General features: G+C 38.1%; 1 protein-coding gene across 2 annotated transcripts in view; it reads right to left on the bottom strand.

Moving 5' to 3' along the window:
* Positions 1-21,027, bottom strand: part of fibcd1b (fibrinogen C domain containing 1b) — an 85,935-nt gene that overhangs the window by 56,424 nt on the left and 8,484 nt on the right. The window contains exon 2 of one of the 2 annotated variants that reach the window (XM_016551560.1): positions 1,314-1,397. The exons of the other annotated variant lie outside the window; for it this stretch is intronic. Within the exon in view, the coding sequence (XP_016407046.1) occupies positions 1,314-1,397 (84 nt within the window). The remainder of the gene's footprint in view (positions 1-1,313; positions 1,398-21,027) is intronic. 2 annotated transcript variants of the gene reach the window in all.

The raw sequence follows: 21,027 nt of genomic DNA, 5'->3' as shown, positions 1-21,027 counted from the left end.
TATTATTAAATTATTTAAATGTAGTAAATAAAGTACAATGCCAGCATGAATGATAAGATAAAACACATCATAATTAATTGATATCATTGATATCTTCATATTTATCCAAGCCAACTGTTCATACTAAAGGACAAATGTTATTTTATTTAACAGGTATGACTGATGAGCTTAAATTCTACAAGTAATCCAACTGAACTTAATCAAGTAATGCTCCTTGGACACCTTCTTTTTGAACAGCTGTTTCATCTAGATGAAAAACTGCTAAAACAGATTTATACGGCAGACTCTCAAAAGGTTGAAAGCAGTATTGATAGTTAGACTATACAGTAAGAGCCATTTTCCCTGCAGATCAGCCGTCACTGTGGCTGCTTTCTTTTTCATGTTCTATTGCTGATTCTCTCCAGCAGTGCCTCAGTAGATTGATAGCTATTTTTGCTTGTTGTATTTTATTGAGTGAAGATTTTGTCCCTTTGTCCCTTTTCCAAAACTCTCACACACAGACACATGCACACACTATTCTAAACACAAACAACACCATAAACAGGCTACACTGAGCATTTCTATGAGCGAGGTCTGTTTTCTCCCACACAGTGGTGCATTCACTTGAATTTTAATTTTAACGCCCAGACAGATGAAGGGTATTTCTGCAAAAAAACCTGTTTTTGCATAAAATATTCAGAAAGCAACGACACTTCAGTGGATATGAGATCCATAAGAGGGCTGACACACAGGGAAGAATATGATGAAATGCTGAATATAAGTCAAATGTGTGTGTGTGAAAGAGAGTCTGATATTTACTGACTGCTTATCAGTACAATCACAAACATGCAATTCCAAAAGACAGACATGAAAGGTTTACATATCAAACGCTAGGTGTAATATAGTAAAATCTCTTCCTTGAGCCCATCAGTTTTACACAGACAAGATTCAATCCTCCATTTTATATTTGTTCCACACTACACTTTTCCTTCAGAGGAGGAAGAGAGGCTGAATTGTGAAGAACAAAACTATGCATCAGTTTACTGAGGCATACAGGATACAATGGGGTCAGAAAAATCTGAAAACACAAGTGAAAATGCATTTTTTTTTTTTTTGCATTACAAATTATATTATCAGCTATTAGTGTCATGCTGTTTCTTTGCTTTAAATGTTTTAAAATTTGAAAATGTTCTGTTTATTTTCAATTCGATTTTGAATTCAGACTTTCAATGTGGTCTCAGATATTTGGACCCACTTTATACACTTCAGTAGTTCCAGGAACTAATGATATGTCAAGCTTTAAGTTTAATGGTGTGAGATATTCAAGCCCTTACCTTGGGCGGTGTTTGTCTGACTGTGTCTGAGTCTGACCAGCGATGTTTAAGCTGAGAGGAGTTGGGCACACACTCACAGAATGTCTGCATCAAACAAACAAACAAACATAAAACTAAATAAACTATTGGTTTTCTTTGTCATTTAGTGTGTGTGTGTGTGTGTGTGTACAGGTTTGTCTATACTTTGAGGGTCAAATGTCCTCACTAAACTAGTGAAATATTATAACAATCGACTTGTGAGGACATTTTATGTGTCTTCATGCTCATGTCATCATGCTTATATTTCAATATAATGTTGTGCACAGGTTTCTGTGAAGGTTAGGTTTAGGACACAGAAAATTAAAACATATAAAACAATGGAAGTACTGTACTCTCCGGAGATAAACTCGTTGTATATTATATTATATTACTCATCAAACAATGATGAGTAATGTCCTGGTATTCACTATGTTACGGGGAACAAATGTTCCCACAAGGACAGTAATACCAGTACATTTTTACCTTGTGGGGACATTTTTTTTTTTTTGTTTGGTCCCCATGAGGAAAAAAGCTTATAAATCATACAGAATGATCTTTTTTGAAAATCTAAAATAGCAGCACATTTTGTGTGAGGGGTAGGTTTAGGGGTAGGGTTAGGGTAAGGGGATAGAAAATTCAGTTTGTACAGTATAAAGACCATTACGCCAATGGAATGTCCCCATAAAACATGGAAACTGTGGTGTGTGTGTGTGTGTGTGTGTGTGTATAATCTCAGCTGGCATGAGAATCATCCTTTTGCTCTAATAATGCCCTTTTAGTAATATAGCTCCTCTGATCTTGCAAACACATAAGGTCACATATACACTTTCATAAGCATCTCATCAGATTTTCTTTTTAATATCCCAGGCAATAACAATGGACAATATTACATTAGCTTTCCGCTATATGGTAACAGAATCAGACCATTGAAACATCAGGAAGGACTATCAGTGCTCTCTGTAAGGCTGCTTTCAAAAGTAGAAGATGGTCCTGTTTTCAAGTCACTCTTACAGATTTGGTGTGTTCAACCAAACAACCCAATGGTGCATGTTATTCCTAAGAAAAAATGTTGCTGCAATTGTTAAAATACTTCCTTATACCACCTATCGAGACTTCCTAAATACCACCTATCGAGACGACTTTTTGTGATCAAATCAATTCCCAATGGATAAAATCTAATTTCAACTTGCTTTTTTTCCTCATTTAATATCTTCGTTTTCACACAGAAATACATCACATTGTGGAAGTAAAATGGCCTGCGAATGCAGTTTCATGTTGACTTTATCATCAACAAAAAATTACCAATAAATCTTCAACTCATCAGTTTGTGAAAACAAAACATTGAATGTTGTTTAAAGCAAGACACTGCACAGAATAAATGTTAAAATACACACTTTAAAAAGTATAGCCGCAAGACATTATAGGTGTTACCATGAGATTAATGTAATAAAATCACTTACTAACCTTATCTGTGCAGTTATCCAATCTTTCTACTGCTGTCATGACCATGTTCAGTTATGAGATAGCAAGAGCAAAAGAGAGACAGAGAGCAAGACTGTTCCAGATCTGCATGTAAAATGTGCATAATCTGACTACTTAAACTAATTCAGAGGTATTTTACACACATTCTGTCCTCCGTTTAAGGCAGAACATAAACTTAAATTACACTAGTCAGCTGGGAGAAGGGAAGAGACGGAGGAAGTGGTGAAACAGAGCGTGCAGGTGGACAACAGAGAGCCTGAAGAGATCAGACCACCCGTACTGACTTCAGAATATTCTGACAGGCAAAACTTCACTGTTTCAGAAGATACTAACAATAAGAGAGACAAAAAAGAGATAAAAAGAGAAAAAATGAGAGTGAATCAGAAAGGAACAATGAAACATTATGAGATTGTGGTGCACATATTTTTACAGTTTTCACCCAGTGGAAAGGTAAAACTCAATAAAAATCTTAGTCTTGGCATGCTTTTTGTCCTATACAGAAAGAGATTATATGGCTTAATTTTGTGAGAACTGTCTAGGAACAACATCATCTGTTGACCAAACAAGTTTATCTGGCAGGAACAGGTGGCCAAATGCTTGGATTTTGTTCACAAATATCACTAATACTACAACAACAAGTACACAGTGTACAGAGTATTACAATTTAAAAGTACATGATTACACAACAACACCTGAACTGCAGAAATTAGATTTGAGCTTTGTCACTGTAACACACAAACAAAGAAAAAAGAAAAAAGAAAAAAAAAACAGCCTCATGGATCGGCTTTTAAAATTATTCTTACTTTCCATTTTCCAAATAGGCTCACATTAAATTTCACTTGATAAGCCATATCCATGTTTTTTAATGTATTGATATAATAAGACATTTACTATTAAGGACACATTCAATTGACAAAACATTTCAATTAAAAATCATGGTTATTGTCGTATCAGATTCCATAGATCCAACAAACGAGTAGTGGTCGGCCGATATATCGGCCGATATCTGCCATTTTTCAAATATCGACATCGGCTGATAAGTTTTTCTGTTTGGCTGATGTGTTCGAGTCAAGACTTTTATTTTGATGGCGTGTCTGACTTTTATTTTGACATCGCCGAGAACGGGAAGTGTGCATGTGACCTGCATGATCGCGTGTTCTGTGACGGTCGGTCCTATGGTCCGTGCGAATTGAATGCTGACAGGAGGAGAGTTCAGCTTCACTGGAGACGCGCGATCGACAAACTTTAAACTCGAGACTGATTTCAAATTATGCTGCGCTGTATGCATTTGCCCACTGTAATATTCATGTCATTTTCACTGTGTGCTGTATGTTGATTGAGTGCTACCTTGGCTTTATTAGAAAAAAAATATGATTCCCAATGCACACAAACTTCCCAGAATACTAAGTGCCCTGTTGGTTACAGTGTTTACTTCCTTTTTAATTATATTTTTATTAAATATTTATTTGTTTGTGAAAAATACTTTGTCTTCTAGAGTATAAGTATGTTTATTTTGACATAATTTTCGTCAACGACATTTTTTTTCACCGACGACAAAGAGACAATAACGAACTGAAGCTCTTTTTGAATGACAAAAACTATGACGTAAATCTATTGACATTTTCGTCAACGAATAAAAACGAGACGAAAATGTTAGGGAGGGACGATTTGGGAAGAGATTCATTCAGAACGAATCTGCTGTGTGGTTCGGAGGTTAGATGCGTACATATGAACCGGCGGGACATAAGCTAACATACACTTGCTGCACGTCGCATAAAACGTTCAAAAATGTCAATATGTGGGAGTAAGAGAAGAGCAGACATATGGTAAATCTGACGACGCAAGAGAGAACTCAATTCGGTCCGGTTTTCTGAGCGCAGAAGCACATCTCACGGTGCGCGAGTACTCTTTTGCGTCGCATGAACGGAGAATTACACACAAAATGATGTTGAATTGTCCGTTTTGACTACTATTCGCGTAAACACAGTTGATTACGTCTTAAGTGAACGTAAACAGTAGGGAGAACGTGTATCAGTACATTGCATCCATTGCAGCTGTGCATTCGGTTTTAAAGGGAAAGCAGCCTAATTTAGTTGCTATTGTCCACAGAAAATCATGTACTGCTCTTGACTGAAAAACTTTAGTAGCCCTAAAGATTAATCTAAATTTATTTATTTAAATATATATGTCTGCTTGAAAGAATGAAGAATATGGTAAACTAGTTGCTATAAAGAATGCATAATTAGCCTATATAACCATTGGTATTTCATTAAAAAAGACCATGTTCTTCTTCTTTATGAGAAGTGGTTTTATTTAATTTTAACATAAAGGCATGTTGTGTGTCACCGCAGTTAAATCGGTGTCTATCATGATAAAACCTTAATATCAAACCTATATAATGATTTATATATATTTATATGAAATTTTAGAGAAATGCTTAATAAATGCACTGTAACTAAACTCATTCGATTTTAGCCAACTAAATCTTATGATATTTAGTCGATTAAAACTAGACTAAAACTAAAAACAATTCAGATGACTAAAATATGACTAAAACTAAATGGCATTTTAGTCAAAAGACTATGACTAAAATAAATCAAAATTTGCTGTCAAAATTAACACTGGTTGAGATGTGGGGTGATGACATCATTGTTTCACAAAATATACGGATTAGCTGTACACACGAAAACGCAAGGGTGTCATTTTCAGATTTATCCACTCTGGGACCCGGTTTAAAAAAATAAGAGGCTTCAGGCTCCCAAAACACTGGATCCGTCTGGACGAAACGCTGATACGATACAAAATGTTGACGTGCACAGCTAAACGCATCTCCGTGTGGACGGGCTCTCAGAACGCTGACTGTTTCTATAGCAGCCAGGACTTCTAACGGCAGCTGCAGTGGCGCGATGACTTTACAGATTAGCGATTGGCTCTTTTATTAGGAAGGAGGGGCCTCCTTCGATAGAGCAGCCATATTGAGCATTGCATTTTTCCCCATTCAAAACTATACGAGTGACACATTTTAGGTATTTTTATAGTCTTTGATGAAACTACTCTGCGTGCTGTGCACACGTGAGACTGTTACTTAAAACGTTGCTTTATGCTGGACAGTATTTATTTATCCTGAGTTGTCCACAGTAATCCCGGTAATCGAATATGGTTTTAATGATAATTAAAATATGAAATGGTAATACTAACCGCGGAGAATTATATCATGATTTATCGCCAAACCGGTAATTTTTTCATCCCTAATATAAACACGAAAAAAGGAATTTGGAATTTGGTATATTAAGATAAGAGAGAAAAGCCTAATAATTATTTGTAATATGTCTGATGCAAAAAATATGCACTAGACTGAAGAATTAATAAATTCTTTCCTGTCATTCTAATTCAATTCAACTTGGTTTGTGGCCAATTTAACTCAAATTCACAATCACAAATTGAAAGGAAGAACCTTAAATGTTTAACCTTGATGTTAACACAGTCCTAACAAATGTAACACTACAAGTAAATTAACACATTTTTGGTTCTAGAAATAAAACTGCCAGCATTTCTTCTACTTTCTATCTGTCCGTTATAGCTCAGCTATAGAGCTCCATAGAGCAAACCACATCTCCATACCTCTCCAGTATCCATCTTTTGCATATGTCACACACGTAACAAAAAAATAAAAACTCAATACTACTGTATACTAACCCATCTCACTACTTCAATATCATTGTTATTTTATAATCATAGACACACCTTGAGGTTTCCAACAAATCTCAACTAGGGCCATGACAAAGAAACAAAATTGCACATTGCACAGATATCTCACAGTGAGGAAGACGAATGGATTTTTCAACCAGTGCTCCTCTTATATATATCTCCACTCATACATAGGAGAGTTTCCTGTGAATAATGCATGCAATAACATAAGAATCAATAGCATCTGACCACAAATATGAACTCTCTATCACTCGCTTTCTCTTTCTATATCTTCTCTCAATTTAATTTGCTCCGGCTCACCCTTCCTTCCTCTATCCTCTCTTTGTACCTGCGTATTCCAAGCAAAAGTCTGGAAAGGTTTTGCCAACATGGACCCCAAAGGGATAGTAAAACCTGAAATCACCCACATTGTACGGTATTCACATGAGAAAAACTTATTAAACATACTAAATAATGTTTTAATTAAACTCTAAACATGCAAATAAGTTTGTGTGAGGGTTAGATTTAAGGTTAGGGGACAGAAAATATCATTAGCTTAGTATAAAAACAACAGAAGTCAATGGAAAGTTTTCACCACGATAGAAAAACGAACGTGTGTATGTGTACGGCTGGCTGCTCCTTCAACTCCAATCCACCCCGAAAGCTATCGGGTGTGAAGTGATGCCTATTACAAATACGAGATAGAAGGGCGAGCCAAGGACAGCATACACAGACACACATAAGAAGATCCACCAGTGAGATGCTGGGCGGCAATCGAGGCCACAGGCACATGTGAACTGATGCAATCTGAGGGGTAGAACTAGGGGTGTCTTGATGCATGAATGGGGAACTGGATTGTCCTGGTTTTCTCTTGCACTCAATACAATTTATTTACTTTGGAAGAAAAAAAGAAAGCTTCACTCCATTACAGGGACATACTCGATTGGACTCTATTCAAAAGCAAGTGCATTCTGGATCAATGGAAGGCATCGTTCTGTCCATACAATACATTGTTTTCGGAAATATGTAAGAAACTATTGGCAAACTGTAAGCACCACGAACACAGTGGGAGAAAAAGGAATTACAGTTGTGTGTGAGATGTAATTTCTGTCTAAAGTTATTTTTAAAATAATGATCAATTGATGTGGTTTCAAAACCGTGGTTAGCTTTGCGATCTTTAACTGCTATGGCCTGAGATTTCTGTGGCAATCACTGAATAACAGCTGGCCCCGAGTTGAACTGAGAGACCCCAACCTCACAAAGTACTTGCTAGACTGCATCGGAGCATTCCAGCCCACTGAGATACCAATGAGTTCATGCTCATTATCTAATCACATCTTGATTTCAGAAACCATTTTTGATCGAGCTGCTTGATTGAAACATGTTCTTTCAAATGAAAACAGAGTTAAGAGTTAAGCCAAAGAGTAACCATTTCAAATCAATTTAAAATAAAGCAATCATGTTTGAATGAGAAACCTGATACAATGGTATTAAATCAAAATGAATTCTTTAAATAAAGTGAACAACGTCAATCATATTTTTTTTTCAGTGAGCTTTCAACAATACTTTCATATTTTTAACTATATTTCATGGCTAATGTTTTTAGTGTTTACATATTTTATCTGATGATTTTAAAGGGACAGAACATGTAGCTTGATTTCATGTTAACATTTACATCAGTTATTATAAATATTTAATGTTAAAATAAAAAATAAAAAATGGTGACTGCTTAAAGCAAGTTGATTTTGTCATTATTATGTTCTCTTACTACACAAATATGTGGTGATATCCTATAAGAAAAAAATAAATAAATCGATATGGAAATCTCCAAATTTTTGTAGAAGATAAGTGGTGAAGATAATAATGACAAAAACAAATTTGCTTTACCAACATTCTTCAAAAACTCTCCCTTCATGCTCTGCAAAAAAAAAAAAAAAAATCATTCAGTTGTCATACAGAACAACATAAAGGTGAGTAAATGATGACAAAAATTTAATTTTTGGGAAAAACTAACAGAATTATATTGAATATGTTTGGCAAAAACGAGTTCCAAGCAAAAATTCTAAGCAAATGTCTGGACAAACATTTTTTGCAGTTCAAACAGGGTTTCATTTGTCATAGACCTGACCTGGTAACTGTATCTGACATGATTGTGTGACTTGGGTCATTTCCCTGTGCTGTCTCAGTCTTCTTCTCCTTACTACTGCTTCTAAATTGTCCTATTAAATACATTGCAAACAAGCCCAAAAAACTAAAACCTAAAACAGATTTTCATTTAATATTCTGGTTTCGTATTAAGTAGGTTTTAGGTTCAAGATCAATTTTATGAGAAACGTCATGCAAAAATGGTAATAAAATGGCAACTATGGTATCTTCAGTGTCAGGTTGACTAATGCAAACGACTATAGAGTTCAAAAGTCTCTGTGTAACCCACACAAAACACTTAGGATGCAATTACTCCAGCAATAAGCCCAAAAAGCCCTAAAATGCTTCCACGGAGACAATTACTTGACTAAAATGGCTCAAAACCGTTGACACCAAATACATAATCCCCAACTTCCAGCACAAAAGCACATAGTCTTTGATACAGAAAATACAGTCAAGGGAAAACACACAAAGTCATGCTCTCTGAATACAAGTGGAGTGAGAAAAGAGGCTTTCACACTTTCAAGTGAACAACAAAGCTTAATTGTCACCTTAAATTTCAATATTGTAGCTTTCACATATGTTCGTTTCTCACCCATCTGTCATTCTTCTCTCTGTCTCTACTACTCACTAGGGCTGTGCGATTTGGGGGAAAATATCAAATTGCAATTTTTTTGACAGATATTGCGATTGCGATTTGATTTGCGATTTTAAATTTGCAAAGTCAAGCTTCAGCTCAATATTGTCAATAATGTGCAGCACAGTATGGGTATCATTACCCTGCTGAAAAAAAACAATAGAAACTATCACAGAAATTCTTATAGTTTCCATTAAACCATTACAAAATTCCTTTTTGTTTTGGGCATTATTCCAATAGGAGTTACTGTTGTTCTATTGGTTGCCATCTGCCAGATTACATCCCACCAATAGAATCCATCAAATAGACACCATTATAGTTTACATTAAAACCAATACAATTCCCATTATAACCCTGAAATCCATTACATTTTTTATTGTGTTTTGGGAGGGGTTCTATTGTTTTTTTTGTTTTGTTTTTCAGCAGGAAGATTATAATGGTATAACTACTTTTACAGAATTAACTTAATTTCACAGAAAATATTTGTTTATTTTTTATAAATAAAGAACTGTATTTCTTAAGTCAATTATTAAAGTATTACATTGATTTATTCATTTTAAGTATTTGGGATTTTAAGAACAAGTGGAAAATGTGCTGAATGTTTCATTTCATCCAAGTGAAATTAGCAAGCAGTTAGACTGAATTTACATTCGTTTTAAACGCGGAGCCAGGCGCGAGTCGACACAGGTTGCGCGCGTGCGTCAAGCCTCGTCTATACTGCCAGATGCGCTCGTGAAGACTTGCGGTGCGGAGCCGACGCGGTATTCGCGCCGCGTGGGGCAGAGAGGAGCGAGTATGAGAAGCATTCACAGACACGGGCTGTGTGTGCGCTCTTCTGAATTGGGAATAGCCAACATGCATTATAAATTTATTTCAAATTAATCTGGTGGGGAGATAAAATGTGTAAAATAACGTTCACGTACTAACAGAAACATCTAAGAATGTATCTTTTATTCTTCAGTACTGAAAACAGAACCGATACGGGAGCTTTAGATATGCGCTGTGACGCAGCTCTTGCAAATTAAACTTTTTTTTCGTTGTCTGTCATTTCGAAGCTTAAGTTGCATACGGTTTTCTTTAGTTTTAATTTGCCTAACTATCGATCTGACCCAGTAGACGCCATAATCCCACTCTGTCTCTCTCCCGTCCCGCTATCCGGTTGTTTTTTTTTTTAATGGTGGGTGTTTACGCAGTTGGCTAGAGCAGTGCTGATTGGGGAGAACGGAGGTGCGCTCACTCTTGCCCAGGGCAAGTAAGACTGCAACTCAAGGCTGGCAGTTATGCATATGCTCACGTCCACATCACAGGCTTTGCGATTAGGAAATTGCAACGTCTCAAATCGCGATTTCGATTAATCGCACAGCCCTACCACTCACCCATCCATCCCAGCTTCCTTTCGCTCTCTCTCTCCAACACTGAGCATCAGAGAGGACGCCTACCTAACAGTGGGTGGATAAGAGAACTCTCAGAGCCTCTCTGTGTGTGTGTGTGTGTGTGTGTGTGTGTGTTTTAGAGTAGCTACTAACTTCCAAAGCTGTGCGTTGATTCACATGTCATCAGAAATTCTTTTCAGGGCAATGCGGGTGGCTAGGCCTCTCCAGAGTCAGCGGGAAGGCAGGGATTTTGGAGTATATTATGGTATCACATCACTAAAAATAAATTAACCTCATTGCGTCATCCATTAAATGTAGGTCTCTTGAAGAAAAATAGCTGGACCAGGACAACATACTTTATTGGTCTGTTGTTGTTGTTTTGTTTTTTTCAGCAGCTGCAAGGTAGTTATGGAGATTGTGGTGAAAGCTTCTAAATAATCTAAATATTCTCTCTCTCAAGAGGGTGTCATGTTTGGGCAACGGTGAGTAATTCAGCCTCTCAGTTGTTCAACAACACAACTGACAATTTGTGGCATAACAAAAACAGTAATTGAATGCATGCTCACACATTTTGTTTTCAAACATCCCTGTAACAGACTCTTACCCCATGACACATATCAGTTTTTATCAATTCAATATGCCACATAGTGCAAAGAAAAAATGCTATTTCCTGTTTGAAAAAAAGCTAAATTTCTCAAAGCTGAATTGAGCTCACACCATTGCTCAGAAGTAACTACAATTCCAGTGAGAATACAACGAGAGTGATTATTTTGCTGAAAATGAACAGTTGTACAGTGGTAAATGTGTCTATGAAAATGTGATTATTCAACCAGAGCACCTCTTGCTTTCAAGTGTCATCGCTGTAGTGACAGGTGACACTCTGTTGCACAATGCTGTAATCAGATGAGTGTTTTAACAGGTTTAGAAAAAGCAAAAGATATACACAGCACACAACCTATGTTAGGGCCGCATTTGAGCTTAATTAGGATCTTTGCTGTAATCTCTGCCTCCATCACCTCCCAGGCCATTCCACAGTAAAACACAGGTGGTTTACAACTTTCATCTATTTTCACACGTGAAAGAAAAAAGCTGGGTGTTGGAATTCACATTTATCAAAAATGAAATAATGATAATAATAATATATTTTTGTTTGTGAATACAGACAAGCTTTATTACTTAAATGCTCTGTTTTGCCTTATAGTGGCTTGCTTCACATCTAAAATTGCAATTTGATGACAAATAACTAGTAAAATAGCAAATCCTGCATTCAGCAACCTGTTTGCATTATGAACATCTGAGTCTTTTGCAGAACAGTGTTGTGCATCATTCAGAATCAAACTGAGAAATTTCTGTTTAATTCCTGAATTTGAATAGAATTTTAATGGGGGTAGCAAATATGCAAAATGTGAATAAGCAAAATTAAAACAGTTTTGAATATCAATTAGTTTTACTGTAAATTGAAATAAAGAAAAAAAAAAACACTGGAAAAGCAGTCTGAAATGCAAATGCTGAAGGTTGACATTTTCATGTATAAAAGAGCATTTATTTTTACACTTAAACTGATTACATTTTGAAAGTTTTAAAAACCGTTTAGAAAGCCATGAAGTTAAGATTTATAGGCAGACAGACATTCTTCAGTTTTGCTTAACTGTAACGGGAAGTCAGACTCGATACACAGGTGAGTTAGAATGAAACAGACAGGTTTATTGTTCGGGATGGAGATGATCAAAGACTTTGTGAGTATTGCAGACTTAGAGTCTTGAACGGACTTGAAGAGGATACTGACAGTTATATTCTTGATTACCAGGTCGGAGGGGCTGTTTCCAGGAGCCGGTGTAACAGAGCTGGATGCAGGTAGGTAGACCGCACGCACGCACGCGCGCACGCACACGCACACGCACACGCACACGCACACGCACACGCACACGCACACGCACACGCACACGCACACGCACACGCACACGCACACGCACACGCACACGCACACGCACACGCACACGCACACGCACACGCACACGCACACGCACACGCACACACACACACACACACACACACAATCAAGGAGTCGTGGACCAACAGATAAGTATAATACCGCATAGGTTTGAGTCCTTTTCTACTTGGGAGACCAGACGATGTGGCTGTATGAACTGTGTGTTCTTATGGTGCTGTGTGGGTGATTGGTGAATGACAGTCAGGTGTGTGTGATTAGTATTCCGGTGATTGTGAACCCTGATAGGTGAAAGAGCCTGGCGTGTCCGTGACATCAACCTGCTGTACAATATTTTGTATCCAATTAGCAAGAATCAGGATACAGCATTTGCTCATTTTAGGGCTAAGTATACTTTGTCTTGTTGTCTTTATGTCTATGTCTATAGTGAACTTTTTTCAGCTTTGACTGACCTTACATCAGTTATGTACATTTATGAAAAGAAACACATTCTTAAAGATTTATTTATTTTATTTATTTACATAAAGAATTTTAATATTATTTATTCATAGCTCAATTTGGGGGCAAAAAGTGTAGTGGGCAATTTACCCAAAAATTATGTCATGTGTCATCTTCTTTTGTGTTTTACATAAGAAAGAAAGTCACACAGGTTTAGAACAACATGAGGGTTAGTAAATGACGAAGACTTTTCAGTTTTGGCTGAACTTTTGACCTCTAAACTATCGTCCCGAGAATAAATTAGTTCATAATGCAACAATAATGATGATCTATGAATCTTATAGAAACACAACAGCATTTTCAGTTGCCTTTATTGCATAGTTTATTTCACTAATGAGCTTAAACATCCTCTTTGCAAAAATCAAACAAATGCTAAAATGTCTTACAAATCTAACAATGATAATCTACAATTTATGCAAACCTCATTTTGAGCCTGTTTAAAACGAGTTAGCCTAAAAACTCATTATTACCTTGTGGCAATTGTCGCCATCTATTCAGAATGTTTCAAAATTAAACTTTAACAAGAGCTGCTCTAATTTAGTGAATTACTCAGAAGAGCTAATGATAAAATTGCCATTCGGCTTTCCTTGCCTCTAATTGGGCTCATTTAAAAGCCTGACAGTATCTCCACAGTGGCTTTAATGTGAAGCACCATTAAAGCACACTTCATTTGCTGCTACTGCTGAGGCCTTGTGCATTTACATTTGCCTTACATATCCATTATTACAGCACTTTAAATCACAAAACATCATTATATAATACTAATGCAGTAAGTATTTAAAATCATCACTTTGAAGGCAGTTTTTGACAGGTAGGCTCCTATCCGAATCAACTTCTAGTTTTCTCTCTAAGGGTTTTTATCATCTGTTTGTGTATTTCTCTATAAGTCTTAGTATAAATGCTGAGTGACAGATCTCCAAACCTATCAATCACAGTAGCACTCAGCCATATCTGAGGCACATAGACTCATTATAAAGTACACCTGTGGCCCAAAGTCATTCCGATGGAGAAAGTCATTATTTTCCTCAAATACTGCTTCAGGTCTGCACCAACTTTGCTCAGTCAGCGCAAGAATACTGCAGACGAATGGATTTGTGCTCACTGTTTAAAATATGATTCCCATTGTATCATGTGACATTGGTTTTATTATGCATAGTGAAAGCACGAAGGGGAACAGTGATAGTTATTCTACCTGAACGCAGAGGAAAGTGTTCTTGTGCTATAAAAAATATGTCTCATAGAAGCCATTTATTTTGGTCCTCTATCTCTCTGTTTTCAAAGAACTGATGTGCTCAGTTGGATACTAACGGCAATGTTGTGTCTGTAGGCATCAGTATTAAAATTCTGGATGATACTAATAAACAAATAACTACATTAGCTGTCTTCTAATAAAAATGATTTAAATGGCTTTTTGAAAGTAGGTTCCAAGGGTAAAAATTACTGTATCACAGGAGTCAATCACAGGAGTTTGTCTAAACGGCTAACATTTAGGGTATCAATAATAGAAATACAAACTAAAAAACATGACTGAACTGTCATGAAAAAAGCAATGAAAAATACAGGTTGCCTATTAGATAACGCGCATAAACAAGCGGGAATGACTTTAGAGTGTAAATGGACCTGCATCGCTACAGCACACTTCCAGTAGCTACACTTAAACTGATCTCACTTGCCCTCAGTAGTTTCAACACCACTAATGTTCGCCCCGCTTTCATTGATTTATACAAGCTGAAGAACAAGAGGGAGTGTATATAAAATGTTTTTTTACACAGTAGATTGTTTTTCAGGGATTAGTTCTAGGGTTTAACGTGGCAAAAACACACAGTACTTCATGATTTCTGGTTGAGTCACCTTCCTTAATTCTTGATTCTTAGAATATAAGCAGTTACTGGTTGTAAATTCACATGTTTTATTTATCTAATCGTCTGGCCTCTCTCCCAAAGCCTCTTATCCGGTTCTCTCACCCCACTCCATCCCCTCTGCACTGCCTTAAAATGAGGCAATCTTGCAGTTATCCATTCTCAGCTCTTCTGATTGATTTGACATGTAAATAATTTAGCATTTGAATGACTTCTTAAATTCATTTATTAATCTGCCCTTTCCCTCCCTCCCTCCTTCCTTCCTTCCTTCCTTCCTTCCTTCCTTCCATCCATCCATCCCTTCTTTTTCCTCCCCCATGTGTTGTGCAGAGGAATTGATCTGTGTACACTAGATTGAGTTTAGATGCAGTGTAAATAATTAATGTGCTGGATTACTGTTACCGTCAGGGCCGGATTAAGAATAGGGCTAGGTGGGGCTGAAGCCCCAGGGCCCGAGCAACGAGGGGGCCCGTGATTGGCTGTGGAGTAGATTGACTGAAGCGCCAATCGCCAAAGCCCCACCACGCCCCCACTTATTAGCGCTATTATTTAGTGGAGCTTTGCCATAAATTCCATGTATTACCATTAGATATTGAAATGTTACGTTTGAATTTGGTTTACCAATCAAATGCATTTATTCTGTATTTGACTTTTGAACGAACTGTACGCGTTTCTATCAGGTGATTGCTGCGCCTGATGTCCGCATTCACCTCCACTCTCCACTTCGTTCTGGCATAATCTGGAAATGGTCACGCAAAGAACAATCTTCGATAAGTAAAAAAGTCAGCTATTCTAAAAAAAAACAAAATGTGAGAGAGGGGCTCAAAATAAAAATAAAAATGTAAAAGACAAACAGCAGATAAAACATAGTCAGTAAAATCCCCAGCTATCAAGTCATTTTTACTAACGATGATGATGGAGAAGAAGTTGTGAAACAGCAAGTGGACCAGGCACATGGAGCAGATAAAACAGCGCCATCGTCCACACAGATTTTAGGTTAGTTTGATTATTAGCTTGATGGATGTATTTGGCTTTTTGTGTTTGAACAAACTCTATATATTCGCTTAAGGGTTGGGAAATAACCCGGTAGAAAAAATGTCATTCGTTTTGCGCATCATGATGTAAGCTTAAACGCGCTTTAAGCATTGTGGTTTAAAAACAAATGGTTTGAAACTATTCATGGACATTAAGCAGCGGGGCAGAATTCTTGTTGGTAAATGCGCGCGTTAAGACGGTTTCAGCCTGATACGCGCGGCACGCACCTGCTCGTACAGCGCCTGACTAAACTCAAGTTATTTTTCACTCCTTGTGCTTAAACGTTCAAATACACATAGTTATGTGTCAAAGTGCCAGTCTTCGCGAGTATCCTCGTCAACACAGTCAGTTGTGTCTTACATGAACGTTAATAGTTAAAGATAAAGCATGTGTAGTAGTAGGCTATATGAGATCCTGGCATTATATGATTTTCACCCAAAAATGAAAATACTGTCATCATTTACTATATATCATTATTGTGATGGGGGGCCCTGCAGTAAGTCATAGCCCCAGGGCCCAGTGAGGTCTTAATGCGGCCCTGGTTACCGTGGGCTTGGATATTTAGTGTGGGACCTGCAATATGCATCTCTTTCTCCCTCCTTTGCTTTTCAAATCTTTCACTCAATCTGTCAGTTTATTGGTCTTTCAAAAATGGTGTGTGAAATTATCGCCATTAGCAACCCTAATAGCTGCCGCCCCCGTACAGTCATCATCTGACAGACTGTTTGTGTGTGTCTGTGTGCTGTCCTCAAGATGTGGAGATGTGGTTGCAGACTGGTAAATCTTGAGAAGTTGAACTGTCTCTTGCTCTCTCTTGGTCTTTTTCCCCTCCTTTAATCTCTATCTCTTGGCTGTAATTATTTCAGTGATTAACCTTGACATTCTTGATCACATCATTCCGTCTTAGTGATGCTATTAGCACTCAGTGTTAAATCAACTCACACATCCACATCCCAATATACCGCACACATAAGCATAAACATACACAAAATATACAAACAGAGAGCAGAAGGGCAAAATGATGCTAAATAATATAATTAATCAACAACCTAATAGCAACAACCAATTAGCTGCAATCCTCAAAACTAAGTTAAAAAGAAAAATCAAGACAACATGATGCAATGAGATGTCTGAGTTCTCTCAACCTGAGTCTTAATAATTTTTCTCACTAACACAACTTTCTTGAGCAAATCTGAATTTGTTCATTCACTAAATGCAAAATGTCTCGTTCAGCCAAAAAAATCTTGTCAAGGCAATTGAGTATTTGTTTTTCAGTATGAAGTGAACTGTGCAATCTTTGGCTTTGAAGAGTGAACAAAGCCAGATATATAGTTCAAATAGTTCAATAGTTTTACAAAGATGTACATATACATCAAAACACACACACACATACACACACAGACACACACATCTAAATAACAGTGCCAATCTACATCAATATGTAACTCCTAGCACTACCAAAAAAAAAAAAACAGTGATGACAAAACATCCACCTAAAGTCAACAAACAGAACAGCAATGATAGTATTACTGTCACGCGATTGTCACAACAATTTACAACACACATAACGAAAGAGTAGGATGGAGAACAACTATAATCCAACAGCAAATAATCCACAAAAGACAATACCAGACAAAGGAACAGAGGAGAACACAGGGCTTAAATACTAGGTAGAATGCAATCAGGGATAAACAGAACAGGTGTGGAGCTAATTAACAACCAAGGAAACAAAGTAGTGGAGGGATAACTAGAACAAAAGAAACACAACTAAATATGCACGTGACATTACTCCCCCCTCCCGGAAGGCGTGTCCTCACACCGTGGAGCAGTTCTACTGAAGAGGGAGGGTGGGGGTTCAGGAGGAGGACGAGGGGCAGGCAAAAGGGAGAATACAGAGCTCATAGGGCCAGGGCGGAGTAGACGGTGGGAGGAGCCAGGAGCAGGAGGAGCCAGGTAGAGATCCAAAGGCTAGCCAGGACGGCGGCCCACGGTGGAGTCACCGGAGGGAGGAACCATGGAGGAGTTAGGGCTGGCAACACCAGGGGGCCGACTGACGGAGACGGAGCTGGTGGAAGAGGAGACCAGGATGGAGATGGAGAGCTGCAGAGCCAGGGTGGCACCAAGGTTCCAGAAGGCCAAGCCGGAGCAGACGGCTCAGGCGACCAAGGAGGAAGCAGGGATCCGGAAGACCGCGGTGGACCCGGAGTGACAGAGGACCAAGGTGGAGCCGGAGGGAGGGAGGAGCCCAACAGAGCCAAAAGGACGGCGGGACAAGGCGAAGACGGAGGAATGAAGTCCCAAGGCATAGGCCGCTGGACGACTGACCAAGGTGGAGCTCATAATAATTTCTAGAGGACATTGGCAGCTCAACCTCAGCAGCTGGAGTGTGAGCAGAGTCCCTATCAGCTCCCTCGATCTCGACAAGGACTCCCATGACGACACTCTTTGTTGCCGGCTCACGCACCTGGTCAGACGTTTCGTCGAGCTTGGGCTCTGGGGTGATGTTTGGCTCTGTTGCATCCATAAGTGCAGGCTCATTGATTGCGGCGGGTGTGGGCTGTCCGTCTGCAGTGGGCTCTAGCATACTCAAAACTAGCCCAAAACTACAAAACGCAGCAAGTGTTAAAGTTGCCCAATTCCGCGGGAAAACTGCGGACTTGGCAACACTGTGCATGACTGATACTCGAGCCAACTCTGCTCTAACTGTCGACTTGCAGTGGGAGTCAGATTGCCCCCTAGTGGATGGCTAAAGATTTGTTAACTCATATTCATAAATTCTCAAGAGAACGTCTCTGAATTAACTGATGCTCGCGCCCCCCTTGACAGGTGCTGGCGAAAACCGGACAGGTTGAAAACCCCTGCTCCAGCGAATGGTCCTGCTGCTCCAGGCAAAGGAGTTGGACGGCTGGCAGATCCATCTGGGAGGGGAGAGGAACGAAACAAAAAAGAAAAAGAAAAATGCCGCAATAATCTACTCGTATAGAGGGTCTGGTATTCTGTCACGGGACTGTCACAACAATATACAACGCACACGACGGAAGAGTCGGATGGAGAATTCCTTTTAATAAATCCACAGGGAAAGGGAACAACAATAATCGAACAGCAAATAATCCACAAAAGGCAATACCAGACAAAGGAAAATAGGAGAAAACAGGGCTTAAATACTAAGTAGAATGCAATCATGGAGAAACAGAACAGGTGTGGAGCTAATTAACAACCAAGGAAACAAACTATTGGAGGGAAAACTAAAGCAAAACTGATTTGCTGAAGTCAAAATGAGGACGGGGAGGGGAATTGCTGTTAGCGTGAGTCCCGCTCGCTGTAAAGCGGGAGCGACCAGCCGGCAGAGGATTCCGCTTGGTCTTAAAACCTTCCTCGAATGGCTATGCTCACAAATCAAACACTTGTCCAAAAAGAATGATTAATTCTCAGTTTAGGTTTTGTTATTCGTATGGTCTAGGTGGTCATACGGCATATGCCTTAAATACAGGACAAACTGCATTCTGTATGGCTTTCATACGGAACGCTTCTTTGATGGCTTAAATACGGGATGATTCCGTATTATACGGAACGGTTGGCAACCCTAGGAGTGCTGTGGCGTAAATACTTGACAAATGCGTTCACAACCATGCAACTATGTTATGTTATTGAAGTTTGCAAAAACGCACACAATGAATGGTGACTGTAAAAGCAAAAGCCAAATACCGGATATTTTGGGAGATTTAGAAATCCTGGCTGGACGCATTTTTTTAGGCCCAAAAAGAGGACATGTCCTTGAAAATCATGCTTGTCATGTGACACAGCAGCCACAATAGCACTGTATAACTGATATAGGCTTATGTTTTATTTTTTATTTTTTCCTTTTTATTCTAAATATTTCCAAACGTGTTAACTATATCAGGAAATATCTTGATTCTCAAACATGTGTAAGTAAATGCGTTTTGCACCAGATTGTTATTTGATCTATAAGTGATGGGCAAAGTAGAGTAATAGTGTAATCTACTAACTACAAATACAAACCCGACTTTTTATTTAAGTAAAGGCCTACCAGATATGGGTGTCATGCCATAAAATATTTTTAATACGACTGATTGTATTTAATAACAATATTGTAAGTTACTATAGCCTATTATAACATTTTCATTTTACAGAGAGCAAAGAACATTTACATTATAAAAGAACATTTTCACTTCAGTCTAGCCAGAGTTCAGGCACTCTCAAAAACTCCCATTTAAATCACTGAAGCTGTTTACACTGTGAAATGAATATCTTACTCATTTCGTACGCACATCTGCACAGTCAGCGAGCAAGTGAACAAAACACCGCATTCAGCGATGACTCATCTGAACGTCTCTGATTGGCCATTGCATTCATAAGCTCAACAGAATCGTGTGTGATTGGTTATAATGCAGCGCTGTACAAACGCGTCTGTCTCTGGCTCAGCAGCAGCCAAAGCGCGAACGCAGATTTGAATTTAGCAAATGATGCTGTGCAGCACTGAATGATCTAATCACACAGGTGTGATTGTATCAAATATAAAAAATATTATTCGGCTATTTTTTTGTGGAAGCTGCATTTAATAAGAGCGCAAGGTTTATCTGATAATCAGATGCATGAAAGTAGCATTCGTTGCTATAGCAAACAGGGATCGGGCGCGTTTTCTTTCAGAATCATCATTCGCCGATGGAGAGGAAAAGTTAAACACTATAGCATTTTATTTTATGAAAATGAGATAAAGAAGTTTTCACACTGAAAAAGAAGTGATCTCACGCTCATAGAACTTCAGACGTGTCAGGCTATATCTGCAGCTAAGCTGAATAAAAAGCAGAATGAACTGAAACGTTAAAACAATAAACACAATAAATAAATAAAATGTATGAATGATGCAGTGCTAATTGACATATCATTTATCACAGTACAGAAACTATAAAGTATATTTTCTATCTTATTCTGTGCAGAAAATTGAAATAATTTTTTGTGGTATATAAAACAATCATAAAATTGCCATTAGGAAAAAAATATAGATTACAAA

Source organism: Sinocyclocheilus rhinocerous, unplaced genomic scaffold (assembly GCF_001515625.1).
Source record: "Sinocyclocheilus rhinocerous isolate Xijiao unplaced genomic scaffold, SAMN03320098_v1.1 scaffold6186, whole genome shotgun sequence".
Taxonomy (NCBI): domain Eukaryota; kingdom Metazoa; phylum Chordata; class Actinopteri; order Cypriniformes; family Cyprinidae; genus Sinocyclocheilus; species Sinocyclocheilus rhinocerous.
This window is presented reverse-complemented; position numbering and strand designations above follow the sequence as displayed.